The 26,440-nt window shown below is 41.4% G+C and overlaps 1 protein-coding gene across 1 annotated transcript in view; it reads left to right on the top strand.

Annotated features, from left to right (window-relative positions):
• Nucleotides 1-3,038: 3,038 nt before the first annotated feature.
• LOC132385637 (insulin-like growth factor 2 mRNA-binding protein 3) overlaps nucleotides 3,039-26,440 on the top strand; it is a 214,557-nt gene continuing 191,155 nt past the window's right edge. The window contains exons 1-2 of the mRNA XM_059957822.1: nucleotides 3,039-3,446; nucleotides 4,475-4,535. Of these exons, the coding sequence (XP_059813805.1) occupies nucleotides 3,272-3,446; nucleotides 4,475-4,535 (236 nt within the window). The 5' untranslated portion in view covers nucleotides 3,039-3,271. The remainder of the gene's footprint in view (nucleotides 3,447-4,474; nucleotides 4,536-26,440) is intronic.

Below are 26,440 nucleotides of genomic sequence, written 5' to 3'. Positions count from 1 at the left end.
AATAAGTAATGATAGTGAGACCATGAATTATAGAATGCGTTCAGAGTTGGGGAGAGTGAAGTTATCCACGCTGGTTCAGCAGCCTTTACTAATCAACAGCCTATCTACCCCCACAGCTGTCCGGGGCCATGAATTCCACAGATTCACCACCCTCTGGCTAAGGAAATTCCTCCTTCGTTCGAAGGAGCAGCCTTTTATTCCGAGGCTGTGTCCTCTAGTCTTAGACTCGTCCCACTTCGTTCCACCCATTGCTTCGTGTCTTTAACCTACCAAAGGGCACAAAGTCAGGTGGAGTTTTCCATTTTCATTCCCTGTCCCGGTGAATGTATTATATTTTAAATGATAGCATCTAAAATGTAAAACATACGAATATATGAATGATTCAGTTTCATGAACAATCGTGTAAAACTGCTTGCCCGTAGACTAAGTCCAAGTTCAAGTTTATTGACTTTCAACCATAAACGAAACGTTGTTCCTCTGGCGCCAAGATGCAAAACACAGTACATCCAGTCACACACGGCACAACAGCTAACAAAAGTATTCTGTAAAAATACACGTTAACATAAAGTACATATATGACATATATTTAAATATACAACTGTATTACTGTTACTGGCACTCCTGGAAATAAAGTATACTGCGTGGTGTATTCAAAGTCTCACAGCCTTGGGGGAAGAAGCTGTCAGAGAGATTGTGGGACGGGTGGGAGGGCTCATTGACAATGCCGAGGGTTCTGCGAATGCAGTGCTTTTGGTATATGTCCGGGATGGTGGAGACGCTCATTTCCACCCGCGCTCCCTCTAACTGACGCCGACACTTCCGTCCCACGAAATCACTGACACGTTTGTTAAAAGAAAAAAAAATGTTTCTAAATTGTTTCGGTAAACGAACTTTCTTAACTTTGAAAGCGAAAAAAAAAAGTCGCGTCTGCGGTAGATCTGAAATGTTGGAAAGAAACAGTAGATCGAGCAGCATCTGCGGAGAATCAATCTGTTTCAAGTTGATCATCTTTCGGGAGAAAGGCGTGTGCGCGCGAGGTCGAAACCGACCTGACCTGGTTGATAAAAAAGTCATCGAACGGGAAGTTTGAACTCCAAGTCTTCCCTCACAGCCTGTCAGCGCAGAAACTGGCCCTTCGGCCCATCTAGTCCGTGGCGAACTGTTATTCTGCATAGCCCTAATCGAATCTGCACCCGGACCATATCCCTGCACACCCCTCCCATCCATGTACTTAACCAAATTTCTCTTAAATGTTGAAAACGAACCCGCATCTATGACCATTTTCTGTGTTTTTTTTAAACCGACACTATAGGGTATTGAACAGAAACGGGCTATTCGGTCCTTTTAGTCCGTGCCGAACCATTTAAACTGCCTTTTCCCATCGACCTGCACCCGGATCAAACACCCAGTACAAGGTGAAAGTCAAAGTTCGAAGTAAATTTATTATCAAAGTGTGTACAGTATACGTCACCCCGAGATTCAATTTCTTGCAGGCATTCAGGGTAGGACGAAGAAAAGCAACAAAATCAATGAAAAACTACACACAAACAACCAGTGTGCAAAAGAAGACAGACTGTGCAAATACTAAGATGTACAGTCGTTGAAAATTAGTACATTCTGTCGGTTGTGAAATTAGCACAGTGCAAGAACAGAAACAAAATGGAGTTTGCGGCCGCACGCATGGGGGCATTGATGAACTGCATCACAGGCACCATAGAAGCAGTGTTCACTAGATAATATACAATTTTAAAATAAATTTTACACTTCTTTACGATTAGTAAAAAAATCAGAATTTTAGTGCAAATTGCTCAATGTTCCTAAACTGTAATGATGAGTTCTTGCCTGTTGGTGCAAGATCTGAGATGCTTTCGATCTACGGAATTTGTTCAATGTGTAAAACCTTCCATTTAATCCCGCTATTATAACCACATCGGGGTTAAAAAGAAGTAGTTTGCATCTGTTTGAGTTTCGCAGCTCAGGTGACCCTGATTCACCGACCTCGCGTTCAGACCAAAGCTAATTGTGTTTTATGGACAATCTTTCGTCAATTCCAGTCTGTTCCCCTCCGAAGAAAAAGATCTTGAACGTGTCCCCGCCAATCGTCTTGTGTCCCCCCACCCCACCCCACCCCACCAAAAAAATCATCAGAAGTGTTCCCGACGCATGCTTGGTCACCGGGCCATCGGCGGACTGCGCTGGGAGTGAGAGATTTCTTGGAAAGTTAGCGCTAGTGTCAAACTCTGAACTGTTTCCCTACCGCTGCCCACCGGAGGAGTTTGCCTGTTTTAAGAGTGTTTGAGAGGGTGGGCATGAAAGGGGAGGGGCGGTGGACAAGTTCCTACTCTTGGCGAACGAAAGCGGGCTTTCGTTTCACTGACAAAAGCCCCGAACGCGACTACCCTCTCCCCGCACGCTGTTCTTCTCCCCTCCCCTCTGGGACCCAGGTTCTCATCTGCAGGAAACAGCACCACAGAAAAAGGGGCTTTGGCGCCAGATAGATAGCTTTAACTCATTGAAAAAAAGGGAAAAATAGAGTAACCGTCACCACCCAGGAGACGCTCATTCAGAAATATAATTAAAGGAAACCGTAGTAAAGGTCCTCCAGCGCGGGGGGAGAACTCATCAACATTACAGCCCGCTCTGAATGCGCTACCGCCCGCCCGGGAGCTAGGGGCTCCCGATCTATAACAAAGGACTCTGGGGATTTGTGTGTGTGTATGAGTGAGTGAGTGAGTGTGTGTGGGTGTGTGTGTGTGTGTGTGTGTGAGTGTGAGTGAGTGTGTGTGTGTGAGTGCGAGTGAGTGATTGTGTGTGAGTGTGAGTGAGTGATTGTGTGTGTCTGTGTGGATGGGTAAGAGGGGAAAGGTTTGTGTGTGTGTGAAACTGACGCTATCTTTACACGTGAGGGGCTGGCCATGGGGAAACCACGTGGATTTTTCTCCCAGGCAAATATTTCAGTCATTTTTTAAGGTCGATTTTATTTGGAGGCGGCGCCAGCACGGGCGTCCTGTGACATTTTCAGGCGGACTGCACGGGGTTTGGTTAGGGGGGAAGAAGGCAGCTCACCACAGCCCGCCATACCGTTCCACAAGTCCCGAGTTCCGGCTAACACTTTTTTAATTCCCCTTCCCCTCCCCTTCGAGATCCTCTTGACCATCTTTATTATCGGTGCTTTCTTCAGGCCGAGTGATCATTATTGAAGGTGCCGCTTGTTATCTTTTTTTTTGCTCTTTGCTTTAAAACCCAACAAGAAAAAACAAAACAAGCCAGAATGAATAAGCTATACATCGGGAATTTGAGTGAAAGTGTGACCGTGCCAGAGTTAGAGAGTGTCTTCAAGGACTGGAAGATTCCGTATACTGGACAATTCCTGCTAAAAACGGGCTATGCATTTGTAGACTGCCCGGACGAGAACTGGGCAATTAAAGCCATCGACACCTTATCCGGTAAGCGATTTCAAACAATATAGACGGAAGAGTTTTGAGCCCGACTTGTGTACGCCGAGCCCTGGGTAGACCGTGTTCCTATAATGGCCGAGGCGTTCAGGCGCGGCACGATTGCAATGGCTTTTGATTCTTCACAAACACGTTAACGGTGCAATCGTCCTTACTGATTTTATATAGTTCTGTAATTAATATACAGATGCGAAGGGGGTGAGGGATGGGGAGTGTGCAAGGCCAATTCTCTCCCTCTCTTTCGTGGTTTATATTTTTGGAGGTTTACAGGTTCTCAGTTAATTACATCCAACACACGCGGCGTTTCAGCATCAGATCAATTTTCAAATCCGCACTTTTAGATGGCGGTTCAGCGACACGGTTGTGGTGAGGGACTCTTCCCCCCACCCCTCGCTCCCCATTTAGGTCTGGGTATCTCTCGGCGTTGGGACTTCCCCCCTCTCTATGATAGTAGGCCATCATATGCAAGGCTCCGCAATAATACCACGTTTGCAGTTTGCATCCCCTGCACCTCGTTCCAGCCGGCAGTGCTGCTGCTCCATTTGCCCCAACACGCGGCCGGTCTAAATCAACGCCTCGAAGCCCCAAACCCCCCTCCCCCTCACCTCTCAGAATTAATCTTGAAATTTAACACTGAGTGTACGATGGGGCACGGACCGAGCGGAGGTCGGCCATGCTGATCGTTGTAAATTTCACATAACAATTCGAACCATTTAAGAATATGTAACTTTGCCATGGTTACGTTTGTACAGGAAATGCACTGCAGTCATCTCTCCTATGAAACACCTTCGGTAACTTGTTAGGAGCGAAATTTCTCACAATTACGTGCCTGAAGAACAAAAACACAATGTGAAGACATTATTTACGCTCGCACAATTCTAATAAACACAATGGGACGAAAACAGACACCCCACACCCAATTTTCACCCTAGTGTTTAATTTCCCTTTCTCTGGGTGACAGCGCCGTTGGACACAATCTGAGCGTATTAAAAATAATAAAATATACAATTTGCTTACAGGTAAAGTAGAACTTCATGGAAAACACATTGAAGTGGAACATTCTGTGCCCAAAAGACAAAGGTAGCTTCTATGGATTTATCTTTTAACTGGAATTGTTTGGAGAGTTGTGTAAAATGATTTGGTGACTTATTTATGAACCTTGATTGAATGTTTTGTTACTGCAGAGTGGTTTATATTTTAAATTAATTGTTTCCTCGAAATGTGACGTTGTAGCGATGTTAACTTGGGAGAAAGGCGAAAGCAGCGAGTGCATGTTGTGTCCAACGGTGCGGAGGAAGCGACCCTAGTGTTGTGCAGGTTTAAAGTTCTCAATGCTTCTTTCAAAGCTCCCGAGTTGAGAATGGGGAAAGGGCAGACGGTTGCCCCCACTCCTTGTAAAACGCTCGAAGGCATCACATCAAAACGTTGCCTTAGGTTCAAGCCCCAATGACTCGAATGCGATCGCGGGAACTGCGGTCGCGCTGAACGGTTGTGGAAATGAGCTGGAAGAACTCGTAAAAACACTGAGCGTTCGCAGCTCTGTCCACAAAGCGACACGGGACACGCTATATCCCTCTTTGATTTAGCACTTCACGAATATGTTGCCATTTCCTGTCCGTACCTTGGCTTGTGTGTGCGATCGCTTAACGAATTCTAATCAGTCAGATTTTTTTGCATGCGTCCTCTTTTCAGAACGGGATGTCTCTATTAAAACGAACTTTCATTAAAGTCTCAGTCAGGAACAATGAGCAGCCTAAATGTTTTCCCTAAAGTGATGGGTGATGTAATGTGCGCCCGAGTCTGGACTGAGCTACTGATAGAACTGTTAGAATCAGTGATTGTTGAGGCTTCAAACCTTTGTGTGTGTGTAATTTCTTCCTTCACTTCTTGTTGATATGAGTGTGTGATTTTTAAAATGAAATTACATTTTGTGGTTAATCTGGTAAACTGGGTTATGCCCGTGTGATAGAATACTGGAAAAAGTTGGCCTATAAACGCCAGAAAACAAGTACTAGTTTCAAAACAAAATATTAAAAAAATAACTTCACTTGATTCGATTATCCAATGCAAATGTTCCAGTGGGAAAACTAGTTCCTAGTTGAGATAAAATTAGGTTGTTGTTCTCGATGTTTATCTTAGTATTTAAAGCAGGTTGATTTGTACTTTATAGCTAATGTTAATTACTAACTATAAAGCATAAAAATGCCCAGACCGTGTCTGGCGTTATTTTCAAAGAAAGTTTAAATAGAACTTGTAACTTCTGAGAGCTAGTTTAAATTCTCCACAGACCAAAACAATAACCAATTTCCATAATAACAATCTTTGATCATAAATTTAAAAAAATGGCCACTTTATTCTAGATAACTGTGTTTACTGATTACTCTCAAAATGGCAATTGACGAGTTAACTGTGTAGACTGTGAGCAGAGTATTTTTATTTTGATATTGTGGCTTTGTGGTTTTACATATATAAAACAGAGCTTGGATACTTTTAGTGGAAATTGTGCCATGAAATCCCAAAAGTTCCAAAAAATCCTACCAAGGTGGTAAAGTTGGATGGGAGTTTAAGTAGCGTTTTAATTGGGAAATATGTGGAAAATATTGCGGAGTTATAAAATGTTGAAATCCATCTGAAAGATTAATTAAAATCAATAATATCATCCAGGTGGCTAGTGTATTGTTCATCCATTTACTGAAATGAAAAATTGGTTTCATCTCCATTACAAACTTGTAAGAAAGTTTAGTAAATAAACTTCTGCAAATAAGTTATTTAAAAAGCTGATGTCAATTTTTATATCATGAAAAAATTCCAAAAGAAAGCCCATCTCAAGTTTATTTCTCCTGGTATATCTGATTCTATGTAACAAAATAAAGTTAAAATAGCTTTATATAATTTTGGAAATTATATTTTGGCTTTAATCAAGGTAGAGTTAATTTCTTTAAATGCTTAACAATAACATTTTAGCTTGGAGATTAGACTGAATGACTTAATTTGCCCCACGTCAATTATTTGCATACAATTTCACTTTTAAAACTTTAACATTGTTTAATTTAGGCCACTTTTGTTCAGTAAATACGCTATGTAACAATACATTCATTTCAAATTATATGCTTTTTTAAAAAGAACAAATAATTTTGATAATGGGTTTAACATGTTTGGGAAATCTTGATGAAGCTAGCCTCAGAAACACAGAACTATACTTAATCCTTATAATCATGTACAGAAAATGTTTTTTTACTATAAAAACCTAATTCAAAATAATTGTCACAAAATGCTTGGAAATGTGTTAATTTTAAAAAAAAGAAGTGTCAAGTTTATAAAAATTTAAGAGCTGGAAACTTCAACTAAAGACTGGAATATCGGAAATAATGATTGAGCTATCTGGTTTCTGGGGGGATAACATGAACATTCTTGATAAAGCCCTTCTCCCAACCTAATTTTACCCACTCCACAAAATGTCAGCAGCACACAGGAGTTGCAGCAATGTCTGGTATGGGGTGATGAATTGATGCGGAGATTCCTGAAACGTTATACTGTTTTCTGTCCCCACCCTGCACACCCCTTGGTCTGTGTCTCTCTTTAATATTAAATGCCCATTAACATGAAAAAGAATTATAGAAATTAGCAAAGTTTGGAAATGAGACATGAGAAGAAAAAAATCCTTACACAATATTTAAAATGAACTCGCCACACATTTCGATGAGAAAAATTACATTTTTAACTGTTTCATCAAATCTGATAAAATATTTTTGTTGACAATACAACTGGTAGAAATCTAGCTAATTTTGGTCTAATGGCGGATGTGCAAAAATATGCTGATGTCTTTTATGTAAAATGAGAAATGGCAAAAATACCTTATTAAGCCAATGCTTGGTTGGTACAGATAGTAAGTCCTGAAATGCTTGTCATTGTTGGAATGTTTAAAGCAAATTGTTATGAAGGAATTTTTGTTTTAGTTTTGAAATTCAGCAGAGGAAGTATTGAGGAATATGATCCAAAAATGGCATAAAAAGATTAAATTAACCTATGGATTTGCTTAAGAAAAATATATGGAATTGTCTGTATATCTAATAGTGGAGGCTACTGTCATTTCTGAGCTATTTTGAAGAAAATCTAATAAAATTAGTTATCTTAAGGTCCAAGGTGATTAGACAATTAGCAAACTGTAGAAAGGCCTTGGAAATGATTGTTGCAAAGATTTGCAAACCTTGATCCATTTGTAAAGACATAGTTCTCTTTTAAACGTCTTCACCCAGAGCAGTTAGTTGAGATGAACAGATCAGAAGGTTCCAGATTCTTCTCGTGGTCTATGCTAATCTCAGCCAGGGTTTTATTCTCCATGGGGGGAGGGGGCAGGGGTAGAGTGTGCTGGGGGAGGGGCAGGCTGCACAAGTGGCCCCAGTTTCTGCAGTAATGAAAAAGAATATTGATTAGTATTCTCACTTTCAATTTACAACTAGGATCTCTTGCAATGAAGGCATGGAGGTTTGGAAATAAGGATTTTGATGGGCGTTCTCCAAGGGTGATCCTACTGCGTACAATTATGTGGGTTAAGTGATTCCTTGAGTGAGTGAGAGATCTAACTCTGCTAGGTATCTGAGCCAGGAATCAAAGCCTTATATGGGAACTTTGGGAGAGGGAGCATTGACCAAAAAACTCCAATCTCAGAAATGACGAAGTGTCTTTACCAAGCGTGTTTAAACCTTTTGCATCAATGGTGTTTGTAAGTGTCAACAAACTGTGCAGATGTTTTGTTGGGGTGGGGCTGGAATCTGTTGCACCTCCATTTCTCAAGTTCTTTCCTGGATGTGAAACGTGTGGTAAATTCCTTGCATATAAAACACACAGTGGGAGGGGTTCTTTATCACCAAGATTTAGTATTTTCTGACTTCATGAATGGAAAGTCTTCCCCATTGACGTGCTTCAAACTAGTCCTGTTTCTGTTTGTCAAGAAGGTGGGAATGATTTTTTTTGCTTATTTTCTTAAGATACGTTGCCATTCAAAAAGGAATTGAAATAAGATCTGTGATCTATATAAAAAAAATCAGCCAACTTGCAGCACAAAATGGTGGCAGAGCCTCTTCCCTATTATTCAGGCAATCATGACCTTTGACCCAGACCCTACACTCTGCTAAATGGATTCCAGAGCTGTGCTGCAGAAATCTCCCTTTTCACTCTAAACCTGCAGAAAATTAATGTTACGCATCTCGTAAAGAGTGAAACCTAGTGGAAAGAAAAAGCATTTTGAATCTGAAAGCATCTTTGAAGCCTTCCCTTTTTTTGTCTCTGTGTGTGTGTCTTTTACCACCCTGCCCCCACTTCTCATTGTAACTTGGAGTTTGCCTCCAGTGTGTCACCTCCTAACCCTGTGGCCTTTGAGTACAATAAGCAGAACATTCCTAATCTATGTGCTCCTTTGGTGCTGGAGGGGTTAAGAGATGGTGTCAGGACTGTCATAAAGTCTAATTGAAGTGAATCAGTCAGGTAGTAGCTCTGGGGAAGGGGAAGATCGTGGGAGAAAGATGTTGCAATTTGGTTTTTAAAATCCCTGAGCTACACAGTCATTGTAATAAAGATACCTTTATTTTGGTCTTCAGAGAGCCAGAAAACACTATCAAGTGGTCAATATGCTCACTGTTCATAATGAATACCCTTTGAACTGTTGTAGAGGGAGTTGGGGAGGGGGTTGGGCACAGGAAGACATTTTGTCAAGTCATTTGAGTGTTCTGTTACTCTGTTGGGGGGTTGGGTTAGGCAGAGGAAGGAGAGAAGAAAGGGAGAGGTTTAATAGCAACTTTGAACGTGCGCATCGATAATTTGGAGGGCTGAGAGACCACAGAGTTTGCACAGAAACCTTCACACAGTTTCTTAGTGTTCAAGGCATTCCCGATGTAATTTTGTAATATTGATGGCAGGGTTTAGTGAATGGTGAGGGAACTGGGTTTTCCACAGCAACTGCTGGAGGCTGTTTATGAAAAATTTGGGAAGAAAGCGATAAGAGTTGCGGTGAGCTGTGATCTTTGTGGAAGTTTATCAGTTATTACCCTTCAACCATCAGGCTCCTGAGCTACCGTGGGTAATTTCACTCTCCACAACCCTTTCAATGAGCCTGCAATGCATGTCTCACTGTCCTGAAATGAATCCACAACTGACACACTTTCAAAGATTCTACAACTCATTCTCAATATTATTCATTATTATTAGTTTTTCTTTTTGTATTTGCACTGTTTGTTGTCTTTTGTGTATTTTTGTCCGTCTTTGTTTTTGTGACATTTTTAATTTACTGATTTCATTGTGATTTTTGTATCTATTGTAAATGCTCGTAAGACAATGAATTTCAAGGTAGTATATGGTGACATGTACCTACTTTGCTAATAAATTTACTTTGAACTTTTGATGTTTAGCCATTGAGAGAGAGATTCCTTGGACTCATAGACTCCTCAATACATGCCTGAGTTATTTCTCATCTGAATTAGTTCCAGTTAAAGGGATTGGTTTCAGTTAGCCAGCAATCCCTTTAAGACCCAAGACCAGAGAACAGTCTTGAGGAGCAAGTATTGTCCTGACACTTTGTTTTTAAAGCAACACTGATAAGGAATCTACAGTAATGACATTTGGACAGTCCCAACACAGCACTGAAGTTAATGTGATAGGCAGGGATCAGTTAACAGAGCTCTGGGTTTCAATGACTTAGTAAGCCAAATTTAGTTGAACTAAATATATGGGATTCTAGAATTTTTAGGAATCATATTCCAAAATTCCATCCATTTTCCCATCAAGGTTGTCTTTTAACTTAACTGAAATTACAAATTGTATTTAGAGCCATAATTCTTTTTCAAGCGGTTTATTGTTTCTGACGAAGCACACAGCATTCTTCCTTGTATAATTAATTAGGCTGAGCTCATCTAACTTGTCCTAGTAATCTTCTGCATCTATCAATATTGTACCCCATTACATTAGCTCTGAAGTCACAACCCATATTTAAAAAAATATAATGTTCCTGCAGGCTATTTGTCACAGTTTAGTTGGATATAGACATTACATTGTCCAACATCATGTTACCTTGATGTTCTTGAGGCATTACTGAATTATTTAAAAGCCCTAAATAAGTTCCTAATAGCTTAAATAATAATATCCCCTTTAAGAAAATATAATTATATTTAAATCTACTTCGTTGAATCATTTTATGGGTTGAAAACTTGTTAAAAATGTAAGGATTGTCTGTCCAAAATACACAAAGAATATTGGTACATTAATCAGTGCATTAAGCAAAATATTATGGAGAGAAGGATAATTTACATTGTTCATTTTAAGGTTACTGTAGACTTCGTTCTCGATATCTCAGAAAGTCAAACTCACAAAGAATTTATTTTTATTGCATAGAATGAGTTAAATATTCCTGGAGCAGGTGCAGAAAAAAATGAAAGTGTGAAGTGAATTTATTATAAAAATACGTAAATGTCACCACACTACATTGGCATTCAGGCATTTACAGGAAAAATGTAATAGAATTTGTGAAAAACTGTGTAAACAAAGACTGTAAGACAAATCATGCAAATAGTTAAAAAAGTAAATAAATAATACTGAGAACATGTTGTGGCATCTTTGAAAGTAAGTTTGTAGGGTTGTGGAATCAGTTCAGAGTTGTTGAGGTGAGTGAAGTTATCCATGCTAGTTCAGGAAGCTGATGGTTGAGGGGTAATAACTGTTCCTGAACCTGGTGGTGTGGGGCCTGAGGCTCCTGTACCTCCTTCCTGATGGTTGAGGGGTAATACCTGTTCCTGAAGGCGGTGGTGTGTGTCCTGAGGCTCCTGTACCTCCTTCCTGATGGTTGAGGGGTAATAACTGTTCCTGAACCTGGTGGTGTGTGGCCTGAGGCTCCTGTACCTCCTTCCTGATGGTTGAGGGGTAATAACTGTTCCTGAACCTGGTGGTGTGGGGCCTGAGGCTCCTGTACCTCCTTCCTGATGGTTGAGGGGTAATAAATGTCCCTGAACATGGTGGTGTGTGTCCTGAGGCTCCTTACCTCCTTCCTGATGACTGAGGGGTAATAACTGTTCCTGAACTTGGTGGTGTGGGGCCTGAGGCTCCTGTACCTCCTTCCTGATGGTTGAGGGGTAATACCTGTTCCTGAACCTGATGGTGTAGGTCCTGAGGCTCCTGTACATCCTTCCTGATGGTTTAGGGGTAATAACTGTTCCTGAACCTGGTGGTGTGGGGCCTGAGGCTCCCGTACCTCCTTCCTGATGGTTTAGGGGTAATTACTGATCCTGAACCTGGTGGTGTGGGGCCTGAGGCTCCCGTACCTCCTTCCTGATGGTTTAGGGGTAATTACTGATCCTGAACCTGGTGGTGTGGGGCCTGAGGCTCCCGTACCTCCTTCCTGATGGCAGCAGCAAGAAGAGAGCGTGAGCTAAGTGGTGAGTGAGGCTTCCCAACCTGGCTTAAAGGTATTGGTTCATGGTATAAAGAAGGTTGGGAGCCCCTGGTGGGGGTCCTTGATGGCGTGATGATTTTGACTGTACATTGCTCCAATTTTTGTTGCTTCGTTCACTGTACTGCCTTAATTATACCCAGGGTCCATGAATATTCATAGGAGCTGCCGGGTGTTACAATGCACAGTACGTATGGTCATCTGCTGGATCTGGAATTGAGTCTAGTGTCTGAAACACTTAAGGTTACACGGGATGGTACTCAGAGTTGTCTCAACACAGTTTTTCCAGTGAGGATGATGTGTAATTAGAAAGATCATTATTTACTGTGGAGGAAGTTGGTTTCTGAAGCTGAATTTTGGTGAGAGGGAAGGTTCTGAATGATGGGCAAGCTGTATCCTTGTAATTAAAAGTCAGGTTGTCACCTTCATCTGAACAACTAAGACCCACCCTAGTTGAAATCAGAGGTAAATGTTCAGAATCAAAATCAGAATCAGATCAAAATCTCAATCAGGTAACTTCACTCAACTTCACGTTCCCCATCATTGAAATGTTCCCACAACCAAAGGACTCACTTTCCAGGACTCTTCATCTCATGTTCTCCACATTTATTGCTTGCTTATTATTTCATTCTTTTTGTATTTACACAGTTTGTTGTCTTCTACGCTCTGGTTGAATGCCCAAGTTGGACAGTCTTTCATTGATCCTGTTCTGGTTATTATTCTACAGACTTACTGAGTATGCCCACAGGAAATGAATCTCAGGGTTGTATGTGGTGATATAAATGTACTTTGATAATACATTTAACTTTGAACTTTGAAATTAGAATCAGATTTATTATCAGTGACACATGTCATGAAATTTGTTGCTTTGCATCAGCGCTACAGTGCAATTCATAAAAAATTACTATTAAGTTACAATAAGAAATATATTAAAAATAAACAAGAAGTGCAAAAAGAGAGCAAAGTAGTGAGGTAGTGTTCATGAACTGTTCTGATGGGGGAGGGAAAGAAACTTCATAAAATGTTGAGCGCGTGTCTTCAGGCTCAAGCAATGAACCATAGGTTTGTATACATACATCAGTAATAAATACACTTTGAACTTTGAGCCTGTACCTCCTCCTGGATGGTCGCAGTGGGAAAAGGGCATTTCCTGGGAGATTTGTGTCCTTAATGATGAACACTGCCTTTTTGAGGCATTGTCTTTTGAAGATGTCCTCGATGGTAGGGAGGATGGTTTAACTCCCAAGACCACATCATCATCGCGATGAATCAGCAACATCTTTGGAGTGAGTTTAAGAAAATAATCCAATTGAGGTTTAATTTCTCAATTAAACAATGCTATGGAGGATGGTTCTACTCCCAAGCGTTACAACCTCATCATGATAGCCATGATGGAATGGCAGAGCAGCCTCAATGGGACAAATGGCTTAATTCTGCTCCTATATCTCATGATTACAGGCTTATACATGGTACATCGACAACTTTGGAGTGAGTTTAAGAAAATAATCCATTTGTAGATTTAAATTGTTATAGAACCAAAGAGTAAAATTAAATTCAGTAAGATTATAATTTTGCTCTGGTTTGCCAGTGTGACACTGCAATACCACTGTGGTCTCTATGGCTATGTTTCCATTCTGATTGATTCATTGTTCAAGTGTTTAACGTGTCAGATTGCTGTTCCTCATACTGCCTTCACCCAGTAAGCTGATTTGTATTTATTATATTGGATCTAAAAATGCTGTATTATTTTAGAAGAATTAATAATGTAATTATTTTAGTCATTTAATAAAGTAGTCAGTAGTATTGATTTGTATATTTATTATTATTTGCATTTTTTTTGCATTTGCACAATTTGTCTTTTGTACATTGATTGTCAGTCTTTGTGTGTAGTTTTCATTGATTCTATTATATTTCCCTGTAATACTGTGAATGCCTGCACAGAAATGATGCTCGGGTTTGTATATGATTGACAAGAATGTACTTTGATAATAAATTTACTTTGAACTTTGACTTTGTAACTAGCTGTTGTTTAATCTTGCTTCAAACCGTGTTGTAGATTTGATTATAATGGTCTTACAAGTACTGCATTTGACATCACGGAGCGGAGGGCGAGTTTGTAAATCTGGCAAGAGCAAAGGAAGTTAGGTTGGTGAGGGTGGAGTGCTGCAGGAGAGGTGTGGGACAGGTGGCAGCGAAGACCTGTCAGGGTGGGGTGCAGACACACCCAACCCGGAGACACCAGGCAAGGATATTTGATTCCAAACAATTCGTTTATTGATCATTACAGAATGTCCCTCTGGTGCTTCCTGCTCCCTCCCCTCTCCCTTCCCCTTTTCCCAACCATGATTCCCCTCTCCCTACCACCCCCTTCCCACTCTCAGCCCACAACAGAGACCCAGATCAGAATCAGGTTTATCATCACTCATATATGTCATGAAATTCATTTATTTTTTGCAGCAGCAGTACAGTGCAAAAGTCTTAGGCACCCTAGCTATATACGTGTGTCTAACAATACAGCTATTTTGCATTTAACAGTGCTAAATCATTGTAACTGACAATTTTGTATCTGATAATGTTACATTCTTCTAGAAGGTAGTGTGGCAAACTGTAACTAAATATTTCTAATTTTAAAAAATTCTTTATTCTGCCTAACAAATTTACAGTATTATTTCTAAATCTGCAACTGCTAAATTTCTGATAATGAGTTTCTAATATATTATTGAATACTGTACTTTATATCCAATAGTTTTAATTTTTTTTTAGTTGTGCTAAAATTTTTACATTTTTTTCTTCATTGATTTGTTGTTTAATATTTATTAGTCTTGCAAAATTGGAGCTAACAATATCGTCATATTGTAACTAAGAGGGTTACAACTGTGGTACATAAAGTGTTATCAGATTGTTTTTAACAAGATTATTACATTAAAGCTAGTCTATTTTTTTATCAAGGTATTATAATTTAGTATTCATTGTTGCATTAGTGTATTTATAGGGCTGAGTATAATTCTTCAAAATTGCTAAAATGTGTTTTTGCATCCTATTAATATAAGTTGATATATTAAAATCTGATGATGTTGCTGTATTGTATCTCAATTGCACTGTGGAGTATCACATTTTGTAATTTTATCAGTGTTTTATACTGTAATCGTACAATAGTTTTTGTACTCTAGTGTTTGTAAATCATGCAGTCTTGCTTTATTTTATCAGGACACTATTTTGCATAAATTACTGTTATGTAGTATCCAAAATGTACCTAAATGTTCCATTTTGTAACCAATAATGTTGCTAATCATACATAAGTGTTACATTATTATCTCAAACAATATTGCTATATTCTAACCATGTCAATATTTTATTTTGAACAACATTGCCATATTTTATGTAACAATGTTGCAGCTGGTGGAGGTGTTTATTTTATCTAACAACATAGTAAGGTTGTCTAATACAGTTGTCATGTTGTATCAGTGTTGATAGACTATATCGAAAAAGGGTTGCTAGCTTGTAGCTAAGGTTGATATGATGGCTTTTATTGTATCTAGCAATTTCTCAAAATTAGCTGAATTTTACCAAATTGGAATAGTGTTGCAACACTTGAACAAGAATCTATTATATTGTACCCTTAACTTGATGAAGTGAATAGAATATCTAACAGTGATGTGATATCCAATCAATATTGTTGGGCACAATGGTAGCATAGCAGTTGGGGTAACTCTATTACAGCCTAGGCTGTTCTGGAGTTTGGAGATAACTTCTGTAAGGAAGCTGCACGTCCTTCCCAGGAGCAGGTGGGCTTCCTCCAGTCCAAAGACATACTGGTTAGTCTTATGCTGTGGACCAATGCCATTAAACAAGGGGTCTGCTGAACCCCTGGGTTAGTATGTTGGTTGATCATTGAAAATTGTCCTGTGATTAAGCTAGGGTTAAAAAGGTGGGTTGTTGGGCAATGTGATTCTGTGCTCACTGTATCTCTAAATCAATAAAGTAAAAATTGTTATTCTTCTCTTAGAGTGTTGTTATATTTACTTAATGCTCCTGTTACATTGTATTGAACAGACTTGCTTTAAACATATTGAAATTATTTATTACCTAACAATAAATGGGAAAAGACCACAGATGCTTGAACTTCATTATTTCTGACAAATGATAATTAGCCCCCCTCTTTCCACACATACTGCCTTGCGTGCTGAGTGTTTCCTGCATTTTCTCTTTGTATCTAAAGATTGCCAGATTGTACCCACTGGTGTGTCTATGTTAGACTTAATCCATCAGGCTCCTGAACCAGCATGGATAACTTCACTCACCTCAACTCTGAACTGATTCCGCAACCTACAGACTCACTATCAAGGACTCTACAACTCAGTATTATGTTTTTTATTTGTTATTAATGATTATTATATTTGCACAATTTGTCCCTTGCACATTGGTTGTTTGTCTTGTGTGTCGTTTCTCATTGATTCTGTTGTATTTCTCTGTTCTATTGTGAATGCCTGCAAGAAAATGAATCTCAAGCTAGTACTGTATATGGTGACATGTACATATGCGCTGTACTTTGATAGTAAATTTACTTGGAACTTCAAACTTTTGAATCTGCTCCCTGACTTTTGCATCTTTTGCCTGTTGGAAGAGGGGAGCAGAGAGAGTGAGTGGGGTTGGAGAGGGTCTTGAGAAAGAGTCTTGATCTATGCCTCTGAAACCAGGTGCCAATTGACTATTATTTTTTATTGTTACAGTGCACTTATGTGTTCACTTTGGTAATACTAAAACAGCTGCCTGTGCTTTCAAGAGAAAACAGTGACATCATTATGCATGTGTGGAGTAGAAAGAAGAGTTAACACATTCTAGAAAGAATGTCATGTTCCCCTTAAACATTTCACCTTTCACCCTTAACCCAGGACCTCTGGTTGTAGTTTCACCCAACCTCAGTGGAAAAAGCCTGCTTGTATTTACCCTATCTATACCCTTCATTAATTAGTATATCTCGATCAAATCTCCTCTCAGTCTTCTACGTTCCAAGAAATAAAGTCCTAGCCTATTCAATCTTTCCTTATAACTCAGGTCTGCCAGTCCCAGCAATGTCCTTGTAAATTTTCCTCATTCCCAATATACAACAGGGTTTAATTTTTGAAACAGTTTTCTGTCCAGAAATGTTGTAATATTTCATCCACGTTGCGTCCAAGTTTCGCTCTTTGCTTTTACCTCTGAGTGTGTCTAACATTGCAAACACCAGAGATTCTGCGAATGGGGAGCAAACAGAAGGAGGTGATAGGAAGCTGAGGAGAAGGGAAGGGGTAGGAGGGGAGCCAGAGGGGGGGGATGGAAGAGGAGGGAAAAGGGAGGGGGAACATTGCCGAAGTTAGAAAAATCAATGTAGATAATTTGTACAAAAGCAGGATATCTGGCTATGACTGTTTACCTTGCCCTTGCAATACTAGATCCATTTCTTGTAGAACAACTTGATGAAATTCTGAGTTGTTGGCTTATGGATTGTTGTTCTAGGACTCTTCAAAGATTCAAAGTACCTTTATTATCAAAGAATGTGTACACAATGCAACTCTGAGATTCCTTCTCCCACAGACAGCCACAAAACAAAGAGGCACCATGGAAGCATCAAATGTGCAGAAAACAAACAAATTGCATAAATGGCAAAAAGCGAGTGAACACGAAGAATATCAAACCAGGAGTTCAGCACCGGAAACATACGAATCTCATGTTCTCAATATTTATTGTTTATTTATCACTTCTTTGTACTTACTGAAGGCCTGCAAGAAGGTGAATCTCAGGTGACAAACAAAACTGCACAGAAGTCTTGGGCACATATACGTAAGTAACTAGGGTGCCTAAGACTTTTGCAAACAGTACTGTATTTGTCAATGTGGAGTGGTGAGTGGGTTTGTAAATCTGGCGGGAGCAAAGAATGTTGGGAATGGCGAGGAGTGGGGCACCACAAAAGGGGTGTGTGAAGGAGTGCCGGGGGGGGGGGGGTGCAGACACACCCAGCCCTGAGACACCAGGCAAGGACATTTGATTCCAAACAATCAGTTTATTGATCATTACAGACTGTCTCTCTGGTGCTTCCCTCTCCCTTACCCTCTCTCTTCGCCTTTTCCCAACCATGATTCCCCTCTCCCTGCCCCCTTCCCACTCTCAGTCCACAACAGAGACCCAGATCAGAATCGGGTTTATCATCACTCACACGTCATGAAATTTGTTTTGTTGTGGCAGCAGTACAGTGAAATACATAAAATTACTACAGTCCTGTGCAAAAGTCTTAGGCACCCGATCTATATATATGTGCCTGGGTCTTTTGCACAGTACTGTATGTATACTTTAATCATAAATTTGTTTTGAACTTTGAACTTCGGTGTTGTGGGCTCTGGGAGCTGAATGTGTAGGAAAAGTAGCATTAGTGACCTGGGGTATATTTAACGAAACATTTATTATCCAAGTACCATGCACTACTTTGAGGTTCACTTTCTGGCAGGAAAATAGAGAAATACGATAGAGGTTATGAAAAACTATATGTACATAGCCAAAGAATGACAAACACGAGATTCTGCAGATGCTGGAAATCCGGAGCAACACACACACACACACACACACACACACAATGCTGGAGGAACTCCGCAGGTCAGGGAGTACCTTTGGAAATCAATAAGCGGTTGAGGTTTTGGACCGAGACACTTCATCAGAACTGGAAAGGAGGGGAGCATATGCCAGAATAAGAAGGTGGGGGAGGGGGAGGAGGACAAGCTGGAAGGTGATAGGTGAGACCAGCTGAGGGGGAAGGTGGGTGGGGGGGGGGGGAAGAGGGAAGAAAATCAGTCCAAGCAACTGTAGTGTTCAGACAAGAATCTTGCTCCAATGTCATGTAATGGACAGGAAGTCCCAGGTCTTTCTAGCTGAGGGAGATGTTGCATTCAGAATCAGAATTGGGTTTATCATTACTGACATGCTGTACTCCCAGTGGCATCTTTATTGGGCACCTCCTGATAAAGTGGCCACTGAGTGTATGTTCATGGTCTCCTGCTGCTGTAGCCCATCGGCTTCAAGGTTCAACATGTTGTGCATTCAGAGATGTTCTTCTGCACACCACTGTTGTAACGTCGGGTTATTTGAGTTCCTGCCAGCTCGAACCAGTCTGCCCATTCTCCTCTGACCTCTCTCATTAATAAAGCACTTTCATCCACAGAACTGCTGCTCACTGGTTGTTTTTTTTGCACCATTCTCTCTAAACTCTAGGGACTGTTGTGTGTGAAAATCCCAGGAGATCAGCAGTTTCTGAGATACTCAAACCACCCCATCTGGCACCAACAATCATCCCACCTTCAAAGTCACTGAGATCAGATTCCTGCCCGCTACTCCGATGTTTGGTCTGAACAACAACTGACGCTCTTGACCATTGAATTGCTGCTACATGATTAGCTGAGTAGACATTTGCATTAGTGAGCAGGTGTACCTAATAAAGTGGCCACCGAGTGTATATAATAATTATATATTTTATTTTTAATTTATTGAGATACAGCATGGAATAAGCCGCACCACCCAGCATTCTCCCCTATTTAACCCGAGCCTACTCGTGGGACAATTTACAATGGACCAACTGTACGTCTTTGGACTGTGGGTGGAAACTGGAGCACCCGGAGGTCACGGGGAGAACGTAGAAACTCCTCACAGGCAGCAGCGGGAATTGAACCCAGGCCGCTGGTACTGTAAAGCGTTGTGCTAACCACTACGCTACCGTCCCATCCCTTTATTAACACCATACTTTTAGTAGTTATTATATTGACATTTTGCTATTGTAGTAGACTGCCTTGACATTTGCAATAATATAGAATTTTTTTCTCTATTAATTGTATTCAACAGTATTGAGCTGTGGTTTTGTTTGTAAAGATTCAAAGTACATTTATTACCGAAGTATGTGTGCTGTACACAATCCTGAGACTGGTTTTCCTACAAAGAAACACCATGGAAGCTGTTTAAAGAAAACATCAAACACCCCCCACGTGCAAAAAAAAGAACAAATCCCGCAACCAGCGAAAAAAATCGAGCGAGAAGCACAGAATGCAGATCATCAAATCACAGATCATCCCTGATGAAGATGGCTGAGTCTGTTATCAAAACGCTGGTTATAGTCAATACTGTACCTGGTGGAAGCCCGTGAAGAATTAATTTGTCATATATGCTAGGAAAGCACTAAATCCCTAGCATCAAATCCAAAAGTTATCAAAAGAGTCCAGGCATATTTATTTGCATATTAAGTAAAGAATTGTTTTGGCCAACACCTTGTGTGTTTCCATATTAAATCCCACAGTATTGTGCACAGAGCATGGTGCTGTATTGTATTTCAGTATGCTCTAACTTCGCTGTTTAGTAACAACTAAAATTGATATATCATGGCAAATTTGGTAAATGAGTCGTTTCAGGGATTGGGATGTGATAAACACATATCACAGCATTGGTATGAGGTCCCGGATGTTACATTTGTTAACTTAAAGAGTACAATTATTCTTTTATTTCACCTAGATTAGCAGAATTATGTTGTCGTGCTGCTATCAGACCTCTCACAACGTTTAACCGCAGCAGTTACTGTTACAGCTTGGAGTTCAGAGTTCACCTCTGTAAGGAGTCGTGCATCCTCCCAGTGACCGACTGCTCCACTTTCCTCCCACAGTCCAAAGGCGTACCGGTTAATTGTCATCGTGATCAGGTTACCATTAATTTGATGAGCTACACTGCCCAGCAACTCATCGGGCTGGAAAGGTATGCATCTCTAAAGAAAAGAAATAAAATTAATTACCTAAGTACATTGCTTTCATGTTGCTGCATATTATAGTATTCCTCAGACTGTCGCTGGAATCTTAGATATTAGACCATAAGACACAGGAGCAGAATGAGGCCATTCGGCCCATCCATTCTGGTCCACCATTCCATCATGGCTGACTTATTATCCCTCTGAACCCCATTCTCCTGCCTTCTTCCATAACCTTTGACACCCTGACTAATCAAAAACCTATCAACCTCTGTTTTAAATATACCCAGTGTCTTGGTCTCCATGGCCATCTGGGGCAATGAATTTCACAGATTCACCACCTTCTGGCTGAAGAAAACCCTCTTCACCTCTGTTCCAGAGGGAAGTCCTTGTATTTTGAGGTTGTGCCCTCTGATCCTCCACTATAGGAACTTTCCTCCCCACATTCACTCTATATGGCCCATTACAGTTTACCCCTGTAAACTGTAACAAGTACAAGCCTGGAGCCCAGGGTCATTTTTGTGAAGCTCCTCTGGGCCCTCTCCCGGTGCTCTGGTGTTAAATGTATCAGTTGGTGCTGCTTCTGGACAGTTGCCCAAGTCGAAGCTGTCAGTGAGTAGGGTAAGACATTGGTATCAGTGTTTCTGCTTGTCTGACTTCTCCATCCATCATTTGCCAGTCTGGACCCGCCCAACTTCCTTTATTTTACTGACTGGCAACCCCTTCCATGGTTCTCCTCTTTCCTCTTGACCGTAACCAGTTACGTGCATCAAGCATTTCAGTGACCTAATGCCTAGCAGACCCTTCTGGCCTTTCAAGACTCACACTCAGCAATCCCCTGACAAACCCGAATCGCAAAGAACAATTAACCTACCCTATACGATTTTAGACTGTGGGGTGGGGGGAACCCACCCATTTCACGGGGAAGACATCACAGAATGGTGCTGGAATTGAAATCTGAACTCTGAAACGCTAACCCGCTACACTACCGTGATGCCCAAGCAATAAACATAAACCAGTATGCTGTGCCGACCTTTTAACTGACTCTAAGTCAACCTAAAGCTTCCCTCTTACATAGCCATCCATTATTCTACCATCCATGTGCGTACATAAGAGTTTCTTCAATGTCCCTGATGTATTTGCCTTTCCCACCAACCGTTGGCAAGGCATTCCACACACTCAACAATTACTCTTTATTGAATATATACTGCTTTGATTTAAAAAACATATTTTGAATAAGAAATTGGTACACTGTAGGCTCTAGCACCATTGACGTACATTTTTGCCTCTGTGTGTGTGTGTGTGTGTGTGTGTGCTTGTGTCTGTGAGTGTGTGTGCATGTGTGTGTCTGTGTCTATGTGTGTGTGCGTGTGTTTGTGTGTTTTCAATAAGTGCAGGTGAAATGCATTCTTACCGAGTTTGTATCTGTTAACGGAAATTCCACAGTTCCCATTCACTACCATTCTTAAAAGCCTTTGAGTGAATTTTTCAAAATGACAAGCCCACTGTGTCACTCTCCCTGGGCAACACGAAGGCAAAGAGAATGTTTCCACCATTTTATTGTCACTATTTATGGCTTTATTGCACATATTCCTTCACAGCAATTCTCCAGTGTCAACATTGATTTTGTTAGAGCACCTATGTTTTTATATACAAAGTAATAGAGCACCTTCAAACTTGATTGTACTGAATTGGATAGAAACTTATTCCACTTAAAGGAAAATATCAGTGAACAGTGTCCTGCCCGGCTGCATCACAGCCAGGTATGGAAACACCAATGCCCTTGAAGAGAAAATCCTACAAAAAGTAACGGCCCAGTCCATCAGGGGTAAAGCCCTCCCCAACATTGAGCACATCTACATGAAATGCTGTCACAGGAAAGCAGCATCCATCATCAGGGACCCCCATCACCCAGGACGTGCTCTCTTCTCGTTGCTGCCATCAGGAAGGAGGTACAGGAGCCTCAGGACCCACACCACCAGGTTCAGGAACAGTTACTACCCCTCAATCATCAGGAAGGAGGTACAGGAGCCTCAGGACCCACACCACCAGGTTCAGGAACAGTTATCACCCCTCAACCATCAGGAAGGAGGTACAGGAGCCTCAGGCCCCACACCACCAGGTTCATGAACAGTTATTACCCCTCAAACATCAGGAACGATGTACAGGAGCCTCAGGACCCACACCACCAGGTTCAGGATCAGTTATTACCCCTCAACCATCAGGCTCTGAACCAGCATGGATAACTTCACTCGCCCCATCATTGAAATGATCCCACAACCTATGGACTCACTTTCAAAGACTCTTCACCTCATGTTTATTTATGACTTATTTATTTACACTGCTTGCATCTTTTGCACGCTGGTTGAATGCACAAGATGGACGGCCTTTCATTGGCTCTGTTATGGCTATTATTCTATTATGTGTTTACTGTGATTGCCCACAAGAAAATCTAAGGATTGTATATGGTGACATATATGTACTTTGATAATAAATTTACTTTGACATTTATTTTGGTGTTTGGTTTATACACCTGGGCCTCTGTACCTCCCTCTGCAACTGGATCCTCGACTTCCTCACTGGAAGACCAGTCTGTACAGATCAGAAATAACATCTCCACCTTACCTCACTGACAATCAACAGTGGCATACCTTAAGGATGTGTGCTTAGCTCTCTGCTCTACACTCTATACACCCATGACTGTCTGATAGGTACAGTTCAAATGCTATCTATAAATTTGCTGACGACACAACTATTGCTGGTAGGATTTGCGATGGTGACGAGGTGGCGTACAAGAATGAGATATATCAGTTAATTGAGCAGTGTCACAGCAATAACTCTGCACTCAACATCAGTAAGACCAAGTAACAGATTGTGGACTTCAGAAAGGGTAAGATGAGGGAATACACACCAGTCCTTATTGAAGGATCAGAAGTGGGAAGAGTGAGCAAATTCTAGTCCCTGGGTGTCAATATCTCTGAAGACCTAATGTGGACCTAACAGATTAATGCGGCTTAAAAGACAGCAGCTATATTTCATCAAGAGTTTGAGGTGATTTGGTTTGTCATTTAAAACACTTGAAACCTTCTATAGTTGTACCGTGGAGAGCATTCTGACAGGCTGCATCACTGTCTGGTGTGGAGTGGGGGTGGCTACTGCACAGGATGGAAATAAGCTCCAGAGAGTTGTAAAATTAGTCACCCAGGATATGCCCTCTCCTCATTGCTACCGTCAGGGAGGAGTTACAGGAGCATGAAGACACACACTCAACGATTCAGGAACAGCTTCTTCCCCTCTGCCATCAGGGAGGGGGTACAGGAGCCTGAAGACACTCACTCAGCGATTCAGGAACAGCTTCTTCCCCTCTGCCATCAGGGAGGGGGTACAGGAGCCTGAAGACACACACTCAACGATTCAGGAACAGCTTCTTCCCCTCTGCCATCAGGGAGGGGGTACAGGAGCCTGAAGACACACACTCAGTGATTCAGGAACAGCTTCTTCCCCTCTGCCATCAGGGAGGGGGTACAGGAGCCTGAAGACACACACTCAACGATTCAGGAACAGCTTCTTCCCCTCTGCCATCAGGGAGGAGGTACAGGAGCCTGAAGACACTCACTCAGCGATTCAGGAACAGCTTCTTCCCCTCTGCCATCAGGGAGGGGGTACAGGAGCCTGAAGACACACACTCAACGATTCAGGAACAGCTTCTTCCCCTCTGCCATCAGGGAGGAGGTACAGGAGCCTGAAGACACACACTCAGTGATTCAGGAACAGCTTCTTCCCCTCTGCCATCAGGGAGGGGGTACAGGAGCCTGAAGACACACACTCAACGATTCAGGAACAGCTTCGTCCCCTCTGCCATCAGGGAGGAGGTACAGGAGCCTGAAGACACACACTCAACGATTCAGGAACAGCTTCTTCCCCTCTGCCATCAGATTTCTGAATGAACAGTGAACTCATGAACACAACCTCACTACTTTATTATTTCTTTTTTTTTGCATTACTTAGAAAATTTAACTATATATATATCTAGTGTAATTCCATTTTTCTCTATTATTATGTATTGCATTGTACTTTTGCTACAAAGCTAATAAATTTGAAGACACATGCTGATGATATTAAACCTGTTTCTGATTCTGATACATTCTCAATATATATTTTTCTCAATTAATTTGCTGTTTAAAATTGCGGTCCCCTGTTTATTTTTCAATGCATACACTCATATTGATTCCTTTCAAATAAAGGCTGCCTGTTGTATGCACTATTACTCTGCGATCGCTCCCAGTTTTAGAAATTTCAATCCGTAAGCCTTTTTAAATGTGTGTTTATATAATCACATAAACACATTCTGTTGCTGCTTGTTAACACAGCCGTTACAATCCTTATCCTCTCGATTACTCTAAAACCTGATATATACACTCAGTGGGCACTTTACGAGGTTCGCCTGTTCGTTAATGCAAATATCTAATCAGCTGATCGTGTGGCAGCAGCTCAATGTATAAACTTAGGCAGACCTGGTCAAGTGGTTCAGAATGGGGAAGAAATATGATCCAAGTAAACATTGCTGACCTCCTGGGATTTTCATGCACAGCAGTCTCTGGACCAGGGGATCCCAAACTTTTTTTATACCCTGCTCTACAGTTTATAGAGAAAGGTGCAAAAACATCCAGTGAGCTGCAGCTCTCTGAGAACTAACGAGAGAGGTCGGAGGAAAACGGCCGGACTGGTTCAGGCTGACAGGAAAGCGACAGTAACTCAAATAACCACACGTTTCAGCAGTGGTGTGCAGAAGGTCATCTCTGAACGCACAACATGTCGAACTGGAAGCCGATGGGCTACAGCAGCAGAAGACCATGAACATACACTCCGTGGCCACCTGATTAGGTACAGGAGGTTCAGTTGCAAATATCAGAATGAGGGGGAATTGTGATCAAAGAGACTTTGACAATGTTGGTGCCAGACGGGGTGGTTTGAGTATCTCAGAAACTGCTGATCTCCTGCAGGAGATACAGGAGGTACCTAATCAAGTATCAGTAAGTGTATAATAAAATGAGGTTTGCAAAAAAAATGATCAAAATGACACAGTAAGAGCTTCTCTTGATATAACGGATATTAGTGTAGGCCCCTTACCCAGTGAGGAATAAATTATTTTGGGCATCAGGAGGTACGAGAAAGACAAAGAGATCTTCGCAGCATGAGCAAAGATCTACTGCTGAAGGTGAAATGAGGAGTCAAAGATCATAGCATTTGCCTAAAATTATTGTAGGAAACAATAAAGTGGCTGAATGGTGTTAAATACTGAAGATATATGACTCACTTGATAAAACAGTAACTCTTCATACAATAAAAAGCACAAAATGCTGGCAGAACTCAGCAGGCCAGACAGCATCTGTGGGAAGAGGTAGTGACGACGTTTCGGGCCGAAACCCTTCGTCAGGAGTGAAGTAACATGGGATGGTCGAGGGGGGATAAGAAGTGGGGGGAGGGATGAAGTAGAGAGCTGGGAAGTGATAGGCTGGAGGGAAATGGGCGAGGGGGAAGGTGGAGAATTATGGGAAATAAACGAGAAAGAAAGGTAGGGCTGGGGGGAGATTATAGTGAAGGGGGGGGGGGAAAAAGAGAGAGAAAGAGAACCAGACTAAAATAATAGATAGGGATGGGGTGAGGGGGGGGGGCAGGGGTATCAACGGAGGTCTGTGAGTTGAATGTACATGCCGGGGGGTAGGAGGCTACCTAGGCGGGAGATTGACCTGCGTGTGGCCTCATCGCCAGTGTCGCTCGGTCCTCCGGCAGTGGTGGGAT

Source organism: Hypanus sabinus, assembly GCF_030144855.1.
Source record: "Hypanus sabinus isolate sHypSab1 chromosome X1 unlocalized genomic scaffold, sHypSab1.hap1 SUPER_X1_unloc_20, whole genome shotgun sequence".
Lineage (NCBI taxonomy): Eukaryota > Metazoa > Chordata > Chondrichthyes > Myliobatiformes > Dasyatidae > Hypanus > Hypanus sabinus.
This window is presented reverse-complemented; position numbering and strand designations above follow the sequence as displayed.